Below are 19882 nucleotides of genomic sequence, written 5' to 3'. Positions count from 1 at the left end.
CCTAGCCCGTAGTACATACTACCTGATTGCTAAAGGTTGCGATAGTCATTATTATTGCTCCCTCCGTTGTGACTTTACAGGAAGTGACAGGTGCTCCCTTTTCCCGAAGCTTGGGGAAGGCAGAGTGAAGGGAGAAGGCAGCCCGTGCCCCCTTCTTGCCCCACCTTCCCTTCCTGCTTCCCTCCCTTCCCCCAGTCAGTTTCAGCAATGCAGCACAGGAGGATGTGGCTCTTTTATTCCTGTTAGGGAGTGTCGTTGACCATTGTAATAGTCCCGTCCTGCACAGGTCGCCCTGCCTACTCAGTCCCCCAGGAAAGACTGAGGAGGGCTGGGCTTCCACTCTAGGGAGCACCTGCCATATGCCTACTGCGTGGAGGCCGAGCCGCACAGTGTCCCCTGCCCCTCTGACTCTGCCCATTCCCACCAGCTACTAAAAAGCTAGGTGTGTCCCTCTGGGGCAAAGTCCATGCCAGAAGCTTATGGTCATGGGTGTAAAATCTGGACATGGAAATATAGGGACAGACGTGTAGGCACATCCAGAGGTCCTGACAGCTACTTGCTTTTGGGGAAACAAACCTCATTTTCATTTTCTTTGGGGTATTCCAGCCTTTTACGGAGGAACTTCCGTCTCTGTCCTTGAGCTCATCACCTCTTCCAGTCCCCATTTAAAAAATGAATCTCACTGTAGCAGAGAGATGGGAGGAAAGACACTGGCACAATTTTTCAAAGGGGTATGGAGTGTGCTGGGTGACTGAAACGGGGGCTGTGAGAGGCGGGGAGTTGAGAAGGAGAATGGGGGACAAAGAGTCAGGGAGTCTGGACCCTGGCCTCAGCCTCCGTGCAGGAGGGAGGGAGCTTTTGGTGCCTGGCTGTGGCATGAAGTTTGCTTACCCTTTCCTCCCCAGCCCTCTCCCCTGCAAGCACAAGGATGCTCCCCCAGCTGCTGCCTACTGGGTGCCTTCTTTACCCTGGTGGTCCTGTCCCACCCCCACCAACCCTAATTCAGGGAGCAGAGCATTCCCTCGCCTCCCACCAGGAGTTTCTGCAGCCTCCACTGTTAGCTTGGGCTGGCCCAGAGGCCTTTCCCAGGTTGGGGGCTCTCTCTAGGGCCAGAACTGGGGGAGGGGAAAGCTCTCTTGGTCCTTCTGCCTTCCTCCCCTCAAACAGCTACTGGCCTCTAAAGCTGAGCAGACATCAACAAACTGATCCCAGGATCAGCTGCTCCTCTGGACATGACTCTCCTGGAAGGGTCCATTGGGGTGGAGGACCTTGTGCTCCTGGAACCCCTGGAGCAGGAGTCTCTGATCAAGAACCTCCAGCTGCGCTATGAGAACGGGGAGATTTATGTGAGTGCTTACAGGTGCCCCTGCCTGTGGCCGTGTGGCCAGAGAGTTCATGTGCCTCCCCCTAACCCCCACCCTCGCTCATTCCCTTCATCTTCCCTGGCTCCAGACCTACATTGGGAACGTGTTGGTCTCAGTGAATCCCTACCAACAGCTGCCCATCTATGGCCCAGAGTTCATTGCCAGATACAGGGACTATACCTTCTACGAGCTGAAGCCCCATGTGTGAGTAGAGGGACCGAGGAAAGGTGACAGGGCCCCGGCTCGCTATGATGACACATCCTAATTTCCTCTTTCCTTCCTCCTGAAGGAGGTTCTCCAGCTGCCCCTTCCTCCCTTGGCCCTCTGGAGGCCCCTTCCTGGGCCTGTCACTTGCCTTGGTCTGGTCCAAGTGGGGAGGGCGAATGAGTCTGGGGGTTGGGGGTGGAGTGAAAGGTGTTGTCCTGGACTGGTCCCACACTAGTCACCACCCACTTCCTCCCCACAAGCTATGCACTGGCAAATGAGGCATACCAGTCACTGAGGGACCAGGACCAAGACCAGTGTATCCTCATCACGGGCGAGAGTGGAGCTGGCAAGACAGGTGAGGCGCCCGGCGGGGAAACCATGGAGTCACTGCTGGAACTACCCCCCTTGTCTCTTTCCAAGCCAGGCCCAGTTCTGCCCCCACCCCCTGAAATTCCTCCCTGGCTTTTTCTGACTCTGAGTGGTGTGAGGTGCTGGGATGAGGGAGGTTAAGGGCATTGGTGGGGATTCACGCGAGGGTTTCTCTTGCAGAGGCTAGTAAGCTAGTGATGACTTACGTGGCGGCTGTCTGTGGGGAAGGGGAACGGGTGAACTCTGTGAAGGAACAACTGCTTCAGTCAAATCCAGTGCTGGAGGGTGAGAAGTCCAGTCTCTGCCCGATCCACCCCCACCCCACCCTACCGTCCCCAGTGTTCCCCACATCGCTGTTCTTGCTCAGCCTGAGAAACCTGAGATCGACCTCATGGCTGGGGGGCCTTGCCCCTTCCCCTGCTCTGGAGTCCCTCTTCTCACCTCAGCCATCGTATTCCCCCTCCCCTCATCTCCGCAGCTTTTGGCAATGCCAAGACCATTCGCAACAACAACTCCTCTCGATTTGTGAGTGAACATCTCCCCGGACTGGGACAAGAGGGTGTGGGGCCTTGAGAGGGAGGAACAAGGCGCAGATCCCTCCTGGACAGGGTGGTGAGAAGAGGAGGAAGCCAAGTCTCTCTCTCTCTCTCTGGTCTCTGAAGGGAAAATACATGGATGTTGAGTTTGACTTCAAGGGATCCCCCCTTGGTGGCATCATCACAAACTGTACGTGTCTCCCCATCCCGCTTACCACCTGTCCCACCTGCCCCCACGGTGTTCCTTTTGGCTAATCTGCTGCTGTAGGAAGGAGGAATGTTAGACTACCAGGCTTCCCAACCACTAGGAACGCTAGGGATGAGGGCAGAATTAGAGGGAAGCTGCAGTACCTCCCAGGTCCTCAGAACGTGATTTTCAAATTCTCTGCCAGATCTGCTTGAGAAATCCCGCGTGGTGAAGCACCTTGAAGGAGAAAGAAACTTCCACATCTTCTATCAGCTACTGGCTGGAGCAGATCCAGAGCTGCTGAGTATGTGCCTGCCCCCGACACATGGCAGAACATCCCTAGCCTCCATTCAATGCCCAGAACCCCTGGACCTCTCTGGATCCCTGTAGCCCTCTTCCCTTGAATCTCAGGGCAGTCCCCACCCTGAATCTCATCCACCCATTGCTGGGAACAAATCCCTTGACCTCTGTGTTCTCTTCCATTTCTGGGGTTTTATTGCTAGGAATAAGCCTTCTTACCTCTTCCCTGCTCTTATTTCTCTGTCTTGTCTGGATTCCTCTTTCCCCAAGCTGGCTTCAAAAATGGAACACTTATTTCCATCTACCATCTCTCCTATCTTCAATTTAAGGGACTTTATCCGTAGCTCAGCAGGAAAGCAGGCAGGAGGTTACAAGTGTTCAAGAACTTTCAATGAGCTCTAGCTGAAGTTGTCCTGGGTGTACATCTGCCTTGCCCAGGACCTTGTCCTTGATTTTCTCTTCTTAGATAGTTCTGTGGAGGTTCCATTCAATCATTCATCAAACATCTCTTGAACACCTACTATGCTTGAACATTGTGCTAGCTTCTAGGGATACAGAGGTGAGTAAGAGACCTTGTCCTCGAAGAACTTAGAGTCTTCTAGGGATGGCAGATGCATGAACAGCTACATCACAATACAGTGTGATCAGTGCCAATAGGCTCTGCAGCTAGCTAGAGGGGCAGAAGGCATGGAGCACCTTACGTTGTCTTGGGGAAGAGACCATCTCAGCCTGGATGCTGGATGGGCCTGAGGTGGCTCGGGATGGGCATTACTGCAGGGTCTGATGGGACTTAAAGCCCTGCCAGAGTTTCCCCTCTCAATCCCCCCTCTAACTGTGGGCACTGTGGGTGTCTTGGCCTCCAAGAACCTATCCCTTTGGTTTCTGGTTATTCTATGCTGGACTTGTGCCTGTCTCCTTTCCCCCTCCTGGAGATCTCTATGGTTCAAGAGCCCCCACAGGTCTCATCCTCCCTCCTGGCTTAATTGTCTTGACTGTATTCTGTTTTCCTGAATCATAGGTACTAGAGTTGTGCTCTGGCTGATTCTCACTCACTGATTTAAGTTGAGTCTGGGTGGGGCCTCCCTCCCTGGTGTCATCATCCCAGGGCCTTTCTGACTCATTCTCCTTCCAGACACCCCTCTTTAGCAGGCTCTTATTTCAAAATTTGTGTCTCAGGGGAAACTGCCATTAAACTCTAGTTTGAGGGTCACTCCCTGATTCTCAGATCATTTGAATAACAGATAACTGATACCCTTCAAGCTCCATGATTAACCCATTCCTTCCCATCTCAGGTGAACGGCTTTGACCATTCCCTTGATTCATTTATTAAAAAGAAAAAAGTTCCTGCATGCCAGCCAGGCACACAGAATATGAAGATGAAAAACACAGTCCCAACACGCAAGTTGTTCATTTGTAGGACGGACAGAAAAAACCCCAAAGCCCAGCCCGTGTGATGTGGTCTGGGGTAGAGATGCACAATGGGGGAACCCAAGAGGGCCACTTGGCTCAGCTATGCACAGAGAAAACCTTCCCGAAGGGAGTCAGGGTTGGGGAACATAGTATCTGTCACTTGGTGCTTTGTGAACAAATAATGGGTGCGCCAACATGGGCCTAGGGTGAGGCCTCGAGGCTGGGGGTGGGTGGCAGATGTGTGCTCCCCCTTCTTTCCTCACCTTCATCCTCCGAGAACCATTGAGAACTGAGCAGGACAGAGAGGTGTCTTGTTTGTTTTTATTGTTTGGAACCCTGATGGTGGGGAAAAGAGTAGAATGAGGCTTTTCTTTCATAAAAGTTGGGGAAAACCTCAACAATTATGAACACGCAAACCCTAAATACCACTTGAAAATGTAGTCGATCATCACAGGAATTAGTGATCCCAAAACAAAAGAGGCAGGGGAAGAACCTAAAACAAAAACGGCTCCTCTGAATAAATGAATGAACCAACCTAGGACAAGGACCGTGAGGGTCAAGGCTGGAGGACTCCAGAAAGCATGTGTACTGACCCTCTTCCCTCATGCTGGCCCTCCCAGAGGCCCTGACGCTTGAGCGGGACACAAATGGCTATGCCTACCTGAACCCGGGGGCATCCAGGGTGGATGGCATGGACGACACTGCCAACTTCAAGGCCCTCCAGGTGAGTACCTGGGATGGGCCATTAGGCCATGCCCTGAGCCCAGGCTCTGGCTTTGAGAAGGGAGGCGTAAGACTGGCACCGCAGTTCAACTTTGGACTTCTCCTTTCTCTCCAAGAGTGCGATGACTGTGATTGGGTTCTCCAAGGAGGAGATTCGGCAGGTGCTAGAGGTGGTGGCCCTGGTGTTGAAGCTGGGGAATGTGGAACTGGCAGACGAGTTCCAGGCCAATGGGGTACCAGCAAGTGGCATCCGTGATGGGAGAGGTCTGCACCCAACCAGCTCCCTGAATCTCCTGCTACAATTTCTGTTCTTCCACCATCTCCAGCATAATAGACCTCACTCTGATTCAGTCCCCCTCTGCCCGCTCAGGAGTTCTTCCCCAAACATACTCATTCAGAACTCCCTGTGAGGCATATTGGAATGAGGTTTTGATGTTTGGTAGACCTAGGTTCTGGGACCTCTCTGAGTCTCAGTGGATTCTTTGCAGAAATGGGGACAATTACACTCATTTCAGGAGATTCTCATATTAAAGGAGATAATGCATGCAAAGCGTCAAGATCTCCCTTTCCTCCTCCTCCCCAGAGATTCCTCCAGAGCCATGTTCTGGATTGGCTGTAAGGACTTTCCCAGTAAGACCCAGGAACAGCAGGCTCTCAGCAGTTCCACTTTTCAGCCCTCCCTCCCTCCCCTGGGAGCAAGCCCTCTCTCAGGCCATGTTGTATTTCCTCATCACTCCAGGTATTCAAGAGATTGGGGAAATGGTGGGTTTGAATTCAGTGGAACTAGAGAGAGCTTTGTGCTCAAGGACCATGGAAACGGGCAAAGAAAAAGTGGTCACTGCACTGAATGTCGTCCAGGTGAGGGGCCCTGTGGGAGGAGGCTGAGTTTTGAGTCTGTTCTGTGGCTGCCACACTAACCAGTTGGCACTGCCCTGCAGGCTCAGTACGCTCGGGATGCTCTGGCTAAGAACGTCTACAGCCGCCTTTTCACCTGGCTGGTGAATCGAATCAATGAGAGTATCCAGGTGAGAGACTGCCCTCCTCCCTCAGCACTCTCCTCTGCCCGCCCCATGCCTTGGGTTCTGAGATGAACAGAGTAAGGAGGATAGGGTGTATTTATTTATTTACGATAATGTAGTGTTTTGGAAACATCTCTGTTTTTTTGAGTTCATCTATTTGGGTTCCCTACTTACCAACTGTGTGGTCTTTCAGTTTCACAGAGATTCTGAACCTCAGTTTCCCGATTTGGGAAATGAGACACACTAATGCCTACTTGTTTCACAGGATTTAGTGAGGATCAGATGAAATTGTGTACGTGGTTACCATATAACCCAGCAATTCTACTCCTAAGTATATATCCAAAAGAACTGAAAACAGATGTCCACATAAAAACCTGTGCATAAATGTTCATAGAGGCATTATTCATAATAGCCAAGAAGTGGAAACAGCCCCAGTGTACATCAGCTAATGAATGGATAAACAAAATGTGGTATATCCATACAGTGGGATATTATTTGGCCATTAAAAGGCACGAAGTGCTCATACATGCTCAGCGTGGATGAACCTTGGAAAGATGTTGAGTGAAAGAAGCCAGACACAAAAGGTCACATTTTGTATGGTTCCATTTATATGAAATGTCCAGAGTAAGCAATCCATCGGGATGGGAAGCAGGTCAGCAGTTGGCAGGGGAATAGGGAGTGACTGCTAATGGGTTACATGTATAAGATTTCATCTGGGGATGGTGAAAATGCTCTGGAATTTAGTGGTGGTTGTTGTATACCTTTTGAATATACTGAAAAAAAAAATCCCACTGAATTGTATACTTTTAAAGGGTAAATTTTATGGTGTGCAAATTCGGTCAAAATAGAGCTATTATTTAAAAATTCGTATGTGAAAGTGCTATCAATTTAGAATCTGTTACCAGAAGGCAGCAGGGTAATATAGGATTTGAATCTAGATTTGAGTAAATGCTTAGCTCTTTTGAAGTTCGATTTTTTTTCATCTATAGAATGGGAATAATCACACCTTATAGGGATAGATGGATTAATGAAATAAGATCATAGGATTTTTTGTAAAATGCTCTACAAATATAAGGGATGGTTATTTTCCCGAGAAGATTTTAACGTCTTTCTACTTTGTACCATGGGAGCATTTTCCTGGAATCTATTAGATCTTCCTTTTCCTCCTTTCCTCCCTCTTTGCTTGTCCTTCAGCATATAGAGGAAGAGGGAGAGTAAAATTACACCAATTCCTTGCCAGCTTGGTCAAGCTCACCCAAGTTCTGTTTGCTCCCTGCTTTACTCACACCCATCCCAGAGGGGCCTGGCCTGGTGTGTAGAGGGCCGGTCCTCAGATTTATCTTTTCCTCCTCTTCAGGTGGGCACTGGGGAGAAAAGGAAGGTCATGGGGGTCCTGGATATCTATGGCTTTGAAATATTAGAGGTGAGAGAGCTTCAGCAACCTCAGCACCCTGCTTCCTGAGGGTTAGGAGCGCCAGGCTCCAGGGGGGGTGTGAGAGAGGGGAGGTAGGGCTGAGACAGAGGAAGTGTCTTGGTCTCACTCTCTAACCTGTGTACCCACCACAGGATAATAGCTTTGAGCAATTTGTGATCAACTACTGCAATGAGAAGCTACAGCAGGTGTTCATAGAGATAACGCTGAAAGAGGAGCAAGAGGAATATAAGAGAGAGGTAAACGAGGACTTCCTGCTTCCCCTCTCTCAGATGACTTCTACGTATGCCAGATCTTTCTCCTTCATCACAGCTTCCTCTCAATTGTCCCCAGATGAGAACACTAAGGACAGAAGGTTTCCCTTGCACAGCTGAATATTCCAGCATTACCAAGAAGCCCTAATTCTCTGCTTTCCACCCCCAGTTCCCCATCCTGCCCTCCAGGCCAGGAGAGGAAGGGAGCAGATTGATGGAAGGGTGTTGGGGTGGGTAGGGGTGGGGGAGAGGGCTGACAAGAGTGAAGTGACAGCTGTGCTTGGCCCAGGGCAGGCTATGAGCCGAATCTAGAAGGGGCATTTCTCCTGGGCTTGGCACCCTACCACATCCCTTTCGGTGCCCTTCTGTGACGTCTCAGAATCTTTTGTCTCCTCTGGGCTGGACTGATGTTGCCGTCCCCACTTGTAGCACCCAGACTTTCTCACCAGAAATGCCCCGTGGCTCAAAGTTTCCACACTCCTTCCCCTGGTCAGCGAAAACCGCACCCCCCCGCCCGCCCCCCCAGTTTCCTATGGCCAAGTGTTAGAAAAGCTCTCTGTTTGAGCTAATTCACTCCAAAGTGTGAATGGCTGAGTCTCACTCATCAAAACCCTCTCAGGGATGTTCCCTGTGAGCCCTCAGGAACCTGCTGTGGCAGAATTTCAGGCAATGTGGTCACAACTAAAAGTTTTTTTAGTTTTGTATGTTTTTACTTTAAAATTTTAAATTAGCAAATAGATATACATTCCCATGCTTCAAGATTCAAAAAGCTTAAAAAGGTGTATAAAGAAAGGTCTCCCTCCCACCCCATCCCAGCTTCCTAGTTCTCCCCCCGCATCTAGAGGCAACTGAAGTCGGCCTCCTTCCAGACGTCTTTTATGTGTAATCAAAAAAATCTGTAAATATATTTCCCCTCAAAATTTATTCAAGTGGCAATGAATACACTCTGTTCTGCATCTTGCTTTCACCAGTTAACAAGAGACCTTTCTGTATCAGTACATAAAGATGCTTTTCTATAGCTGCATAGGATTGTTCATTTAGCCAGTTGGGGAGGTATTTTGGGGATGAAGTGGGCGGGCAACTTTACTTAATTCCACTCTGCATTCCCTAAAGACCTGTGAGGGAGCAGGAAGAGAAAGGCTCGTGTTCCCCAACCACACCTGGGAATGGCCTGAGCCTGGGAGGTCTGGCCCTTGGCTGGTCCAGAGCTCTCCTGTCTATAGGCCTGTTACCCAGCAAAGCTCTAAATTAGAGATGCATGGTCTTATGGGTCTTTTGCTTCTATACCATTCTTGCTTTTTAAAAAACAAATTATACAGCCCCAAAGTATCATGTAGATCAGTTGTTCTGAAAGTGTGGTCCTGGACCAGCAGCAGCAGTGTCCCCTGGGAACATGTTGGAAAGACAGATTCCCAGGCCCTGTCCCAGACCTGCTGAATCAGAACCTGGGGGTGGGGCCCAGCCATCTGTATTTTAACAAGCCCACCAGGTGACTGTGATGCACACTTGAGTTTGGGAATCACTGATGAAGGTCTTTGAAGATGTATCAAATTAGCTTTGTTGTTTTATGATAAACTCACCTATGTGCTTTGGTTCCATAGCTTGTTGCCAGAACAGTATGGCCATTTGCTCTTCTACATACTCAAGGACCCTTCCCCACTCCCACAGTGGGGTAATCCCTATCCCAGTCTTCACCCAACATATTCCACTTCCTTCTCCAACCTACAGCACCTACATGGCTTTCTGCACTGTCTCACCCTCTCTCACAACTGCTCTGGGTCCTCCCACACGTCTGCCCACCCACCCCACAAATTCTCCATCAACCTTGGAGGGATGAGGATGTGATAGAAACCACACCAAGGACCCCTCTGAACTATAGGGCTTTCTGATGGTCCTTTGTGGGGTGGGTGAAAGGGGGCCTGGTTCTGGTGAGACCGTTGGAGACTTGTCTTGGACCTGCTCCGTGTAATTTGTCATCTCCCATTGCCAGGGCATACCGTGGGTGAAGGTGGACTACTTTGATAATGGCATTATCTGTAACCTCATTGAGGATGTAAGTTATCCTTCTCTCATCTCTGGGACCTCCCCCTCCAGACTGCCTGAACACCCTTCCCCTGTCTCTCTCTCCCCTCCTCCCCCACCCCACTTGATAAGGATGGTAAAAGGGGCAAAGGATGAGGGGGCAGAGGGGCGGCAGTGAGGATGTGGACGTCTTGAAGGACCAGGTCTAGGTTGGGCTGATCGTGTTCCCCTGGCCAGAATCAACGAGGCATCCTGGCCATGCTGGACGAGGAGTGCCTGCGGCCTGGGGTGGTCAGTGACTCCACCTTCCTAGCAAAGCTGAACCAGATCTTCTCCAAGCATGGCCACTATGAGAGCAAAGTCACCCAGAATGCCCAGCACCAGTATGACCACAGCATGGGCCTCAGCTGCTTCCGCATCTGCCACTATGCGGGCAAGGTGATGTCACGGGGCTGGAAGGTGAAGACTAGGGTCTGGGCACAGGCTGAAGGCAATGGGGGAGGCACTGGGGGGAGGTGAGAACCAGGAACACTTCGCAGTGAAACTGGGAGGGCCACGCGCACGACAGACAATGTGGTGGGCTGTCCAGACCAAGTGCTGTTCCTGTACAGGTGACCTACAACGTGAACAGCTTCATCGACAAGAATAACGACCTGCTCTTCCGGGACTTGTCCCAGGCCATGTGGAAGGCCCAGCACCCCCTCCTTCGGTCCTTGTTTCCTGAGGGTGATCCAAAGCAGGCGTCTCTCAAACGCCCCCCAACTGCTGGGGTCCAGTTCAAGGGTTCTGTGGCCATTCTCATGAAGAACCTGTATTCCAAGAAACCCAACTACATCAGGTGACATGCTGGGCACATAGGGGAACATGCTGCATTTGTGATGACACTTGCAGGGTCCACGCATGGTAGAACACGTCCGTGCGGGGGTGGGGGGATGGCTGTCTCTGGAATAGGATACCAGATCCCTTTGCCTCATGAAAAACAGAGCCAGCTGAGGAGCTGAGAGTCCTGTAAGGGGGAGAGCGTCATGGTCAAGTAGGGACCATGCTATAGTGAGTGAAACTGGGAAGGCCAGTGTGTCTGCTTCCTCTGAAAATTTTCAGCTAACGGGAATGTATACAGAATAGAGGTGTAGAGACCAGGGTGGGTGACACTGGCAAGGGTGAAGCTCCTGTAGCCCGGGCCTTGCCTTACCTCCCACCAGGTGTATAAAGCCCAATGAGCATCAGAAGCGAGGTGAGTTCTCCTCGGAGCTGGTGGCCGTCCAGTCTCGGTACCTGGGGCTGCTGGAGAATGTGCGGGTGCGACGAGCAGGCTATGCCTACCGCCAGGCCTACGGGTCCTTCCTGGAAAGGTACCGATTGCTGAGCCGGAGCACTTGGCCTCGCTGGGACGGTGGAGACCGGTAAGACTCAGTGGGAGACTGGGGAGAAGGGAAGGGCAGTGCAGGGAACCTCTGTGGGGGAAGAGACCAGGTGGTGCCATGTGTATCGCTGAAGCTCGTGAAGGGGCTTCTCGGGGAAATGAATTGAATGATCACTTCTCAGAGGCTCTGAAGTCTGTCCGGACTCTGAACTCTTCTCCTGAGGTGGAAGGCGGTAGAGGACAGGTGGGAGAGGACCCTCCCCTGGGATGCCCTTTGGCAGCTTTCCCCACCTGCTCCTGTAGGGAGGGGGTCGAGAAGGTCCTGGGGGAGCTGAGTGTGTCCTCAGAGGAGCTGGCCTTTGGGAGGACAAAGATCTTCATCAGAAGCCCCAAGACTGTGAGTTGGAGGGTGCACTTGTGTTTGGTGGGGCTGGAAGGTGGAAGAGTTGGAGAGCCCACGTGAGTGAGAGGCTGGGCGACGGGAGCTTCTAGAACCTGGAATGGATAGTGGATGAGGAAGTCTCCTCTCTGCAGGGACTTTATCCCTGGGAACTGAGTTCTTGGGTTCCTGCCCTGCCTGCCTTGAGCCCTGGAATTAGGTGTGCTTGCATTGCTGGTCTGAGCGCCTCTGCCTGAAGCAGGACTCCTTGAGAGTCAGGGTGTCTGAGTTTCCAAGTCTTAGCACAATGCCTGCTAAAGAGTCAGAGCTCAGTAGCTGCTTATTAAATGAATGAATGCATAAATGAATAAGAGGACTAAGGAACGATTGAATAAGACACTGGCTAGGAAATCTTGGTGCCGTGGGGTTCCCCTAGGTGAGCCCCTCTCTGCCCCCCTTCCACCTCTCCACAGCTTTTCCACCTGGAAGATCAGAGGCGCCTACGAATCCATCAGCTGGCCACACTCATACAGAAGATGTACCGAGGCTGGCGCTGCCGCGTCCACTACCAACTGATGCGCAAGAGTCAGATCCTCATTTCCTCTTGGTTTCGGGGCAACATGGTATCTGTCATCCCCAAAGTCCTATCCCCCTTACTCTAATAGGAGAGTGGGAAGCGGAGAGGTGGTTCAGGAGGTGGAGTTTTTCTAACAGGCCCACTGTTTTCTACAGCAAAAGAAACGCTATGGGAAGATGAAGGCATCAGCATTGTTGATCCAGGCTTTTGTGAGAGGTTGGAAGGTAATGGGGAAGGGAGAGGGGTTTCCTCCCCTCACGTGGCTCCTCCGGGTCATGCCAGCTGCTGCTGGTGGGGAAGAGTAGCAGAGAGAAGGTCCTGCCCTCACCCAGGACACATCTGTGTGTGATGGTATGTCTGTGTCTTGGTGTGTTTCTGGGTCTGCTCTGTGTGTGTCTGGGAGTGTGGGTGCATCTTGGGGAGATCTGAATATATGCTTGGGTGTGTTTCTGACTTAGCAGCAGAGCTCTGCCTTCTGCTTTGAGTGTCCTCCTGACTGCCAGCTTGTCTGACTTTACTCTCTCCCTCCAGCTATAGTCTCAGCTCTTTTCCTTACTCTGTTCTTTGTGTGGTTGAAAAATAGTAGAACCTCTTCTAGGCCTGTCTTCTATCTTCCAGGTATAACTCTCTATCTTTACTTTGGCCCTTTTCTTGTATGTCCCTGCCAGGCTCGCAAGAATTATCGGAAGTACTTCCGGTCAGGGGCTGCCCTCACCTTGTCAGATTTCATCTACAAGAGCATGGTGAGTGGTGGGGATTGAGGGTGGAAACGGGGCATTGAGGAGGGAGGGACAGGTTGGGAAGAGGAAGTATGTGGGGTTTGAGAGGAGGTGACTCAAAGCTTTTTCCCAAGAGCCTCCTCTATCTGATGTACTTAAACCCTGGGAGCAGAGGGGATGGGGCAGCAGCCTGCACGGGGAGGACCCCAGCGCCTAGGGGCCTAGGGGCAGAATCAGAGCACATTTTGGCATGAATAGACACTGCAGGCAACCTTGTGGCAGGAAGGGGTCCCAGCACACCCACCAACTAGTCCATGGTGAGTAGGCTGGAGAAGAGACTGGGGCTAGGTGGTTAACAACAGTTGCAGAGGCTGCGCCTCATTGAAGAGCAGAGAGAGGACACACATAGGGTTAAGTAACCCAACCTCCTGAGATTCATTTTAGGGCTGGGGGTGAAGGTGGAGGAGTCATATCTTCCTTCTATCTCTTCTGACACTGTAGCAGGCCAGACTGAAACCGAATCTCAGGAAGGACCTTAATTCTGGAGGACTTGGGTCAGGGTGGGCAGGAAGAAGCCAAGAGCAGGTCTGGACGTTCAAACTATGGACAGTTTCCAGTGAGAGGAAAACAGGGACAGAGAGGGGTGATTTCCAGAGACATACATCCGATAGCAACAGTGCTTCTGAGAAGTGTTGGAGGGAAACCAGATGGGGGAGAGCAGCACTCCACTGAAACCTTGGGAAAGACCAGAGAGAAGAGCGGGAGATCTTGGACAGAGGGCTGGAGTGAATTAGAACTGACCTCGGCTGATTTGATTTTTGATGGTTGTTAGGACTCTTACTGACTTTGCTCGTAAAGACACGAGATGCATTGGAGCTCCTCTCTGTTCCCTTGGCTAAGTTGAGGAAGGGGGGCTCTGGGCCTCTTCCCACCTCCCTGAGTCTTCACTGTGTCCTCCTCCCCCTCCCCCGGGAAGCTCCATTGTCCTAGGCCTCTTCCATTGCCAGGGCTCTCCTCAGGCAGGCTCCAGGGTGTCTGCCTTACCAGAGTACGTGCTCTCTTGCTGCACACCCGAGACCTGTAATCTGATTTTGTTCTTATCTCCTGAATGACCTCTAGTCTACCTTCTCTTTCACCTGTATATCATCAGGCATCTGCTGAATGTCACCACAGGAGCTGTTGCCTTTAAACCAGTATTTCAATAAATCAGACCCACTGTGGAAGTCTGCGTATGGGGGACCACAGGGCATTGATTGCCCCAGTGTTTCTGACTAGTCCATATTTTGCCATTGCCTTGCCTATAACTCACTTACTATGTGCTAAGCCCTTTACATGCATTAACTCTAATGCTTTCAACAACCCTCTGAGGTAGGCCCTTATATTGCCCTCATTTTATTTTATAATTAATTAATTAATTGAACTTTTTTTTTGGCTGCTTTGGATCTTCGCTGCACATGGGCTTTTCTCTAGTTGTGGCGAGCAGGGGCTACTCTTCATTGCGGTGTGCTGTCTTCTCATTGTGGTGGCTTCTCTTGTTGCAGAGCACGGGGCTCCAGGCTTGTGGGATTCAATAACTGTGACAAGCGGGCTCAGTAGTTGTGGTGCACGGGCTTAGTTGCTCCACGGCATGTGGGATCTTCCTGGACCAGGGATCGAACCCGTGTCGCCTGCATTGGCAGGTGGATTCTTAACCACTGCACCACCAGGGAAGTCCCGACCTTTTCTTTTTAAAAGCACAAAACCCTATATACTAAAATTGTACACATCAAGTACAATTTTGGTCCAATCTTATATCAATCTATTTACAATTAAACACCATGGTTTTCTTACCTAGGTTAGTTAAACATGCCCAGAAAATTGTTATTCAAAGTATATGTTTTTTAAAAATAAAATATACTCTTTCCCTCATTTTATTGGTAAAAACTAAGGCCCAGAGAGGTTGAATAACTTGTAGGAGTTCCATAGCTGGTATGTGGTAGAGCTGGGATACAAGCTATTTGACTCTAGTTTTAACCACCACCTGTGACTGTTCCCCTCCCCTTCCTGCCTCACCACTCCCAACACACTCACAGAGGCCTGGACAACCCAGGTATCCATGGCTCTGGGTGGACCTGTGGGCAGGAGGGCTGCATAGGGAAAAGCAGAACTTTCTAGATCTAAAAAAACAAACAAAAAAGAAAAACCTCAGAATCTCCACATCAGTTGGAACATGGGGGATTATGGGACATGCTAAGGAATGTTTATTGAATTAAATCAAACCAGGCCAAGGACTGGGGACTCCAGGGTGATGAGACCAAGCCTACTAGATCTTTGCAGTGGAAGGTACAAAGAGCTTGCATTGTTCCTGGAGAGTTACAGCAATGTACTGTGTGTTTTGCCTTTTTCTATTTTAGTTTTTAACCTAATATCTCAGTAAAAAGTTTTCACAAAAATTCCAAAAATTTGGAAGTGTTCAAGGTCAAGTCATTTTCTATACCTTCAGTAATTCTATCCCATAAATAAACAGGGTGCTAGGTGCTCCCTGAGATATAAAGACTTAAGAGTCCTTGTTCTAGATTGGGGGAGACTAAACAGTCAGATGCCACGGGTGAAACTTGATTGGATCCTGGATCAGGAAAAATAAAAACAAAGTCAAAGAGTACATTTTTAAAGTTTATAAAGGACATTAGAAGAGATTTGCATACACATTACTGTTGGGTGAGTGTGTCCAATTAATGTTAATTTTCTTAGGTATGGTGATAGAATCATGATTGTGTAGGAAAATATCCTGGTTCTTGGGCAATGCGTGCTTAAACTTTAGAGGAAAATGTCGTGATAGCTGTAACCTACTTTAGGATGCCATAGTAGCCAAGATTTGTACATATGCGTGTATTTATATACTTACATGCATTTGTAGTTACGTGTGCGTGTGTTAGAAAGAGCACAAAGATAGGGTAAGATGTTAACATTATCAGCTGGTGAATTTAGGTGAGAAGTATATGTTATTCAGATGTTCATTGCAATGTTGTTTCAGCTTTCACTCAAATTTTAAAAATTTCAAAATAAGAAAATAAGTTGTATTACATTTTAAAAAGTAAAAAGTAAAACCTTAAGTCAGTTTATGTCACTCTTCCTCTAAGACCCTCTAAAGGTGTTCCATTTCACCCCACATAAAGCCAAATGTCCTTACCACAGCCTACAAGGCCCTTCATGATCTCTCCTTGGCTAACCTACTCTCTGATCTTTTCTTCTCTTGCTCAATTTAGCCCAGTCGCACTGGCTTTCCTTCTTGTCTGGAATATGCTACCACTCATTCCTGTCTCTGTTCTGCTTTTTTTTGCATCATAGCGTATATAATTATTGGAAGCTACAGTCTATGTTTATTTGCTTGTGGGCTGTCTCCTTCTCCACCCACAGTAGAATGTAAACTCAGTGAGAAGAGACTTTGTTTACTCTGTTCACTGCTGTGTCCCCATACCTAGAACAGTGCCAGGCACAGAACAGATGCTTAATGATGTTGAATGGTGAAAAAACTCAGGACCTAGCATCCTGACTCCCAAAGACTCACCCTGTAGAAGAGGGAGATTTCCATGCAAATAACAGTAGTACAAAAACAAATGTATAGACAACGTGCTATGGGGCTTCAAAGAAAGGAGAGACACCACTGGCCCAGGGAATCTGGGAGGGCTTTGAGCTGCATCTCAAAGGATAGGTAGAATCTGGGTTGGCAGAGTTGAGCTGAGAGCAGCATGAGCTAAGGCACAGAGTGATAATGAATGGGCTGGGCAGAGGGCAAGTCAGGGAGTCCAGTCTGGTTGGTGTGCCAGGATTAGATAATGCAGGGGACCCTGTGACATGAGGTTGGGCTCTGAGTAGAGGACTTTGAATGCCAGGTTGAGGTGTTGGCCTTGACTGAGCAGACAGGAGGGAAGATTTGGCACCTGTCCAATAGCTAACACAGACAGTGGGGCAGCCATCTGTAGGCAATTATAAGCCTCGAGAATAGGGAGCTACAGAAGCAAAATATTAAGGCCAGTTTCCATATTGCTCCTCCCACCTCACCACCCTGTGTAGAAGGTATCTGCTTGGAACTACTTCTCTCCCCTCCATCTCCCGATCACGCTCTTACTGCCCAACCTCAAGTCTGCATTCACACTGAAAGAGATCAGGAGGAAACTCCCTTCCATCTCCTCAACTGCACTTGTTGCTTCTCCCTGTGGGTGGCCTTCTTTCTCAAAGTGGTGGGATCTGGGTGCCAGTTTGCCTGTCAGGAGGTCTTCTCGTCATCCCATTCCCAACCCCCCTGCTCCCAACCCAGGCACAGAAATTCCTCCTGGGGCTGAAGAACGATTTGCCGTCTACCAATGTCTTGGACAAAAGGTGGCCAGCTGCCCCTTACAAGTACTTCAACACAGCTAACCACGAGCTTCAGAAGCTCTTCTACCAATGGAAGGTGAGCGGGGCCTGGGCAGCCTCTCCCGGTGCTCAGGCAACTCCTCTCTCGTTTGTCTTTTTTTTTTTTTTTTCTCCTCCTCCTGATTTTCCTCTTCTGCCTCCCTCTTCCACTTAAATTTTTTTTTTATTGTGGTAATACATAAAATTTACCATTTTAACTATTTTTAAGTAAACAGTTCAGTGGCATTAAGCACATTCGCATTGTTGTGCAACCAGCACCGCCATCTGTCTCCATACTATTTTTCGTCATCCCAAACTGAAACTCTGTACGCATTAAGCAATAACTCCCCATTCCTCTGTCCCTCAGCCCCCAGAAAGTGTGGTCTACTTTCTGTCTCTATGAATTTAACTATTCTAGGTACCTCATGTAAGTGAACTCATGCCACATTTGTCCCTTTGTCTGGCTTATTTCACTTAGCACAGAGTTCTACTCAAGAAATACTTTTGAGCACCTGTCTGGGAGTAGGCCTTGTGCTGTGCTGTGGGCACACAGCCCTCCTGGGGCTTGTATTTGACTGTTTCCATCCCCCTCCCCCAGCATCCCTCAGCCCCCCTTCCCCTCCCCAGTGCTCCTCCAGCCCCTGCCCTCTCTGAAGTGTCCTCCTTCCCCGCCCCTGTCACAGTGCAAGAAATTCCGGGATCAGCTGTCCCCGAAGCAGGTAGAGGTCCTAAGGGAGAAGCTCTGTGCCAGCGAACTGTTCAAGGGCAAGAAGGCTTCATACCCCCAGAGGTGAGTGCCTCCCAGACCCTGTGCAGTTTCATCAATAGCAAAGAGAAGATTCCCCAGGTGGAACAGAGCTGTGGTTCTCAAACTTTAGTGCGCCTCAGAATCACCTGGCAGACTGGATAACAGCCAGGTTGCTGCATGCCCTCCTCAGAGTTTCTGTTTTAGGAGGTCTGGGGTGGGGCCAAAGAATTTGCCTTTCTAACAAGGTCCTAGGGGATGCTGATGTCGGTCCTGGACCGTGCTCTGAGAACCGCTGAGACACAGGGTATGGCGGAGGATGGGGGATGGAGCACGGGAGGACCAAGATGGGAACTCGGGGGGGAGGTACAAGGACCTTGGAGGTCGGAGGTAAGGACCTTATCTCCACTGCATACCTCCCGTGTGTCCTCAGTGTCCCTATTCCATTCCACGGTGACTACATTGGGCTGCAAGGAAACCCCAAGCTACAGAAGCTGAAGGGCAGGGAGGAAGGGCCTGTTCTGGTGGCTGAGACTGTGATGAAGGTCAACCGTGGCAATGGCAAGGTGAAGGCCCATATCCCGAACTCCTCCCCCAGCCTGATCCAGAGCCTCGGCTGGTAGCTGGAAGGGTGGGGATGCATCACAACCCTTCCTCACCCTTTCCTGTTCTGTCCCTAGACTTCCTCTCGAATTCTCCTTCTGACCAAGGGGCATGTGATTATCTCAGACACCAAGAATTCCCAGGCCAAGATTGTCGTCGCGCTAAACAGTGTGGCCGGGGTGTCAGTCACCAGCTTCAAGGATGGGCTTTTTAGCTTGCATCTGAGTGAGGTATCAGAGCTGGGTGGGGGCAGGGCCCCAGACTGGAGAAGGTGGTGGGCATCACAGGGCTGGGGCGAGCTGGAGGCCATGGAGAGCAGACCTCTCACTCTGGGCCTTTGATATCTCCCAGGCTGCTCCTGAGGAGAAAAAAATGAATCCCTTCCCTGCTGTTTCTCTCCTTCCTAAGATATCGTCAGTGGGCTCCAAGGGGGACTTCCTGCTGGTCAGCGAGCATGTGATTGAACTGCTGACCAAGATGTACCGGGCTGTGCTGGATGCCACACAGAGGCAGCTTCCAGTCACCGTGACTGAGGAGTAAGGCCATGAGCTGGGGGTGAGGGATGGCTTGGGGCAGATGACCAAGCTGGCGGTCATTGTGACCGGGAAAATTTGTCCTGTCAGAAAGTGAAGCGTACTATGTCAGGTCAGGGCCACCCAAGTTCTCTGCGGCCTTGAGTCTTCTGACATAGGGGGCTGGTGGGGGGATGTACTTGCCTCAAGAAGGGGAGGGGAAGCCACCATGAAAATATAGGAGTAGGGGTGAGGGGATGAGGGCACTAGCTTTGTCTTTCTGTCTGTTACCCCTCCAGGTTCTCAGTGAGGTTCAAGGAGAGCAGCTTGGCTGTCAAGGTCATCCAGGGCCCTGGGGGTGGTGGGAATGGCAAGCTGAGCTGCAAGAAGAAGGGGAGTCGTTGCCTGGAGGTGACTGTACAGTGAGGAGGTGCAGCAGTTTCTTCTTCCTGGACCAGCACCGGCCCTACTCCCACCCACCCACCTTCGTGGGAGGCTCCCGTGCCTGAGCCCTCTGATGGGAGGTGGGGCTCAGAGAGTGCAGAACCCTTGAAGAGGACCTTGCTTCTCCCAGTCCTTTCCAATCCTCTCTCCAAACTTAGCTTCCTCCCGCCCTCAGCCTCTTTGCCCACTAATAAAACAAGAGGCTTTGCAAACGTATGGTCATGTGGGTGGGTCCCTGTCCCCCCACCTTTTCACTGGCTTGTGCTTAGATCCTCTGCCCCCCTCCCTTTCCTCTCCTCAGGCTCCTTGGAGCCAGCTAATGCAGATAATAAGAATGAAGAAG

At 50.4% G+C, this 19882-nt stretch overlaps 1 protein-coding gene across 1 annotated transcript; it reads left to right on the top strand.

The window, feature by feature from the left end:
- Positions 1-1217: 1217 nt before the first annotated feature.
- Positions 1218-19521, top strand: MYO1A (myosin IA; the record flags this gene model as incomplete). The annotated part of the gene is made up of 27 exons (XM_082666113.1): positions 1218-1346; positions 1453-1568; positions 1832-1926; positions 2121-2225; positions 2419-2465; positions 2603-2666; positions 2869-2967; positions 4994-5097; positions 5213-5360; positions 5836-5954; positions 6035-6121; positions 7473-7538; positions 7682-7786; positions 9792-9854; positions 10061-10261; positions 10435-10661; positions 11026-11226; positions 11490-11583; positions 12039-12188; positions 12298-12366; positions 12811-12885; positions 17159-17293; positions 17919-18025; positions 18414-18546; positions 18661-18813; positions 18992-19119; positions 19395-19521. The coding sequence occupies exons 1-27, from the start codon at positions 1233-1235 to the stop codon at positions 19519-19521; spliced, it is 3132 nt and encodes a 1043-aa protein (XP_082522239.1). The 5' UTR covers positions 1218-1232.
- Between the last annotated feature and the right edge of the window lie 361 nt (positions 19522-19882).

Source organism: Grampus griseus, assembly GCF_964374135.1.
Source record: "Grampus griseus genome assembly, chromosome: 11".
Classification (NCBI taxonomy): Eukaryota; Metazoa; Chordata; class Mammalia; order Artiodactyla; family Delphinidae; genus Grampus; species Grampus griseus.
The sequence above is the reverse complement of the archived record's forward strand: the minus strand, read 5'-3'. Positions and strand labels throughout refer to the sequence as shown.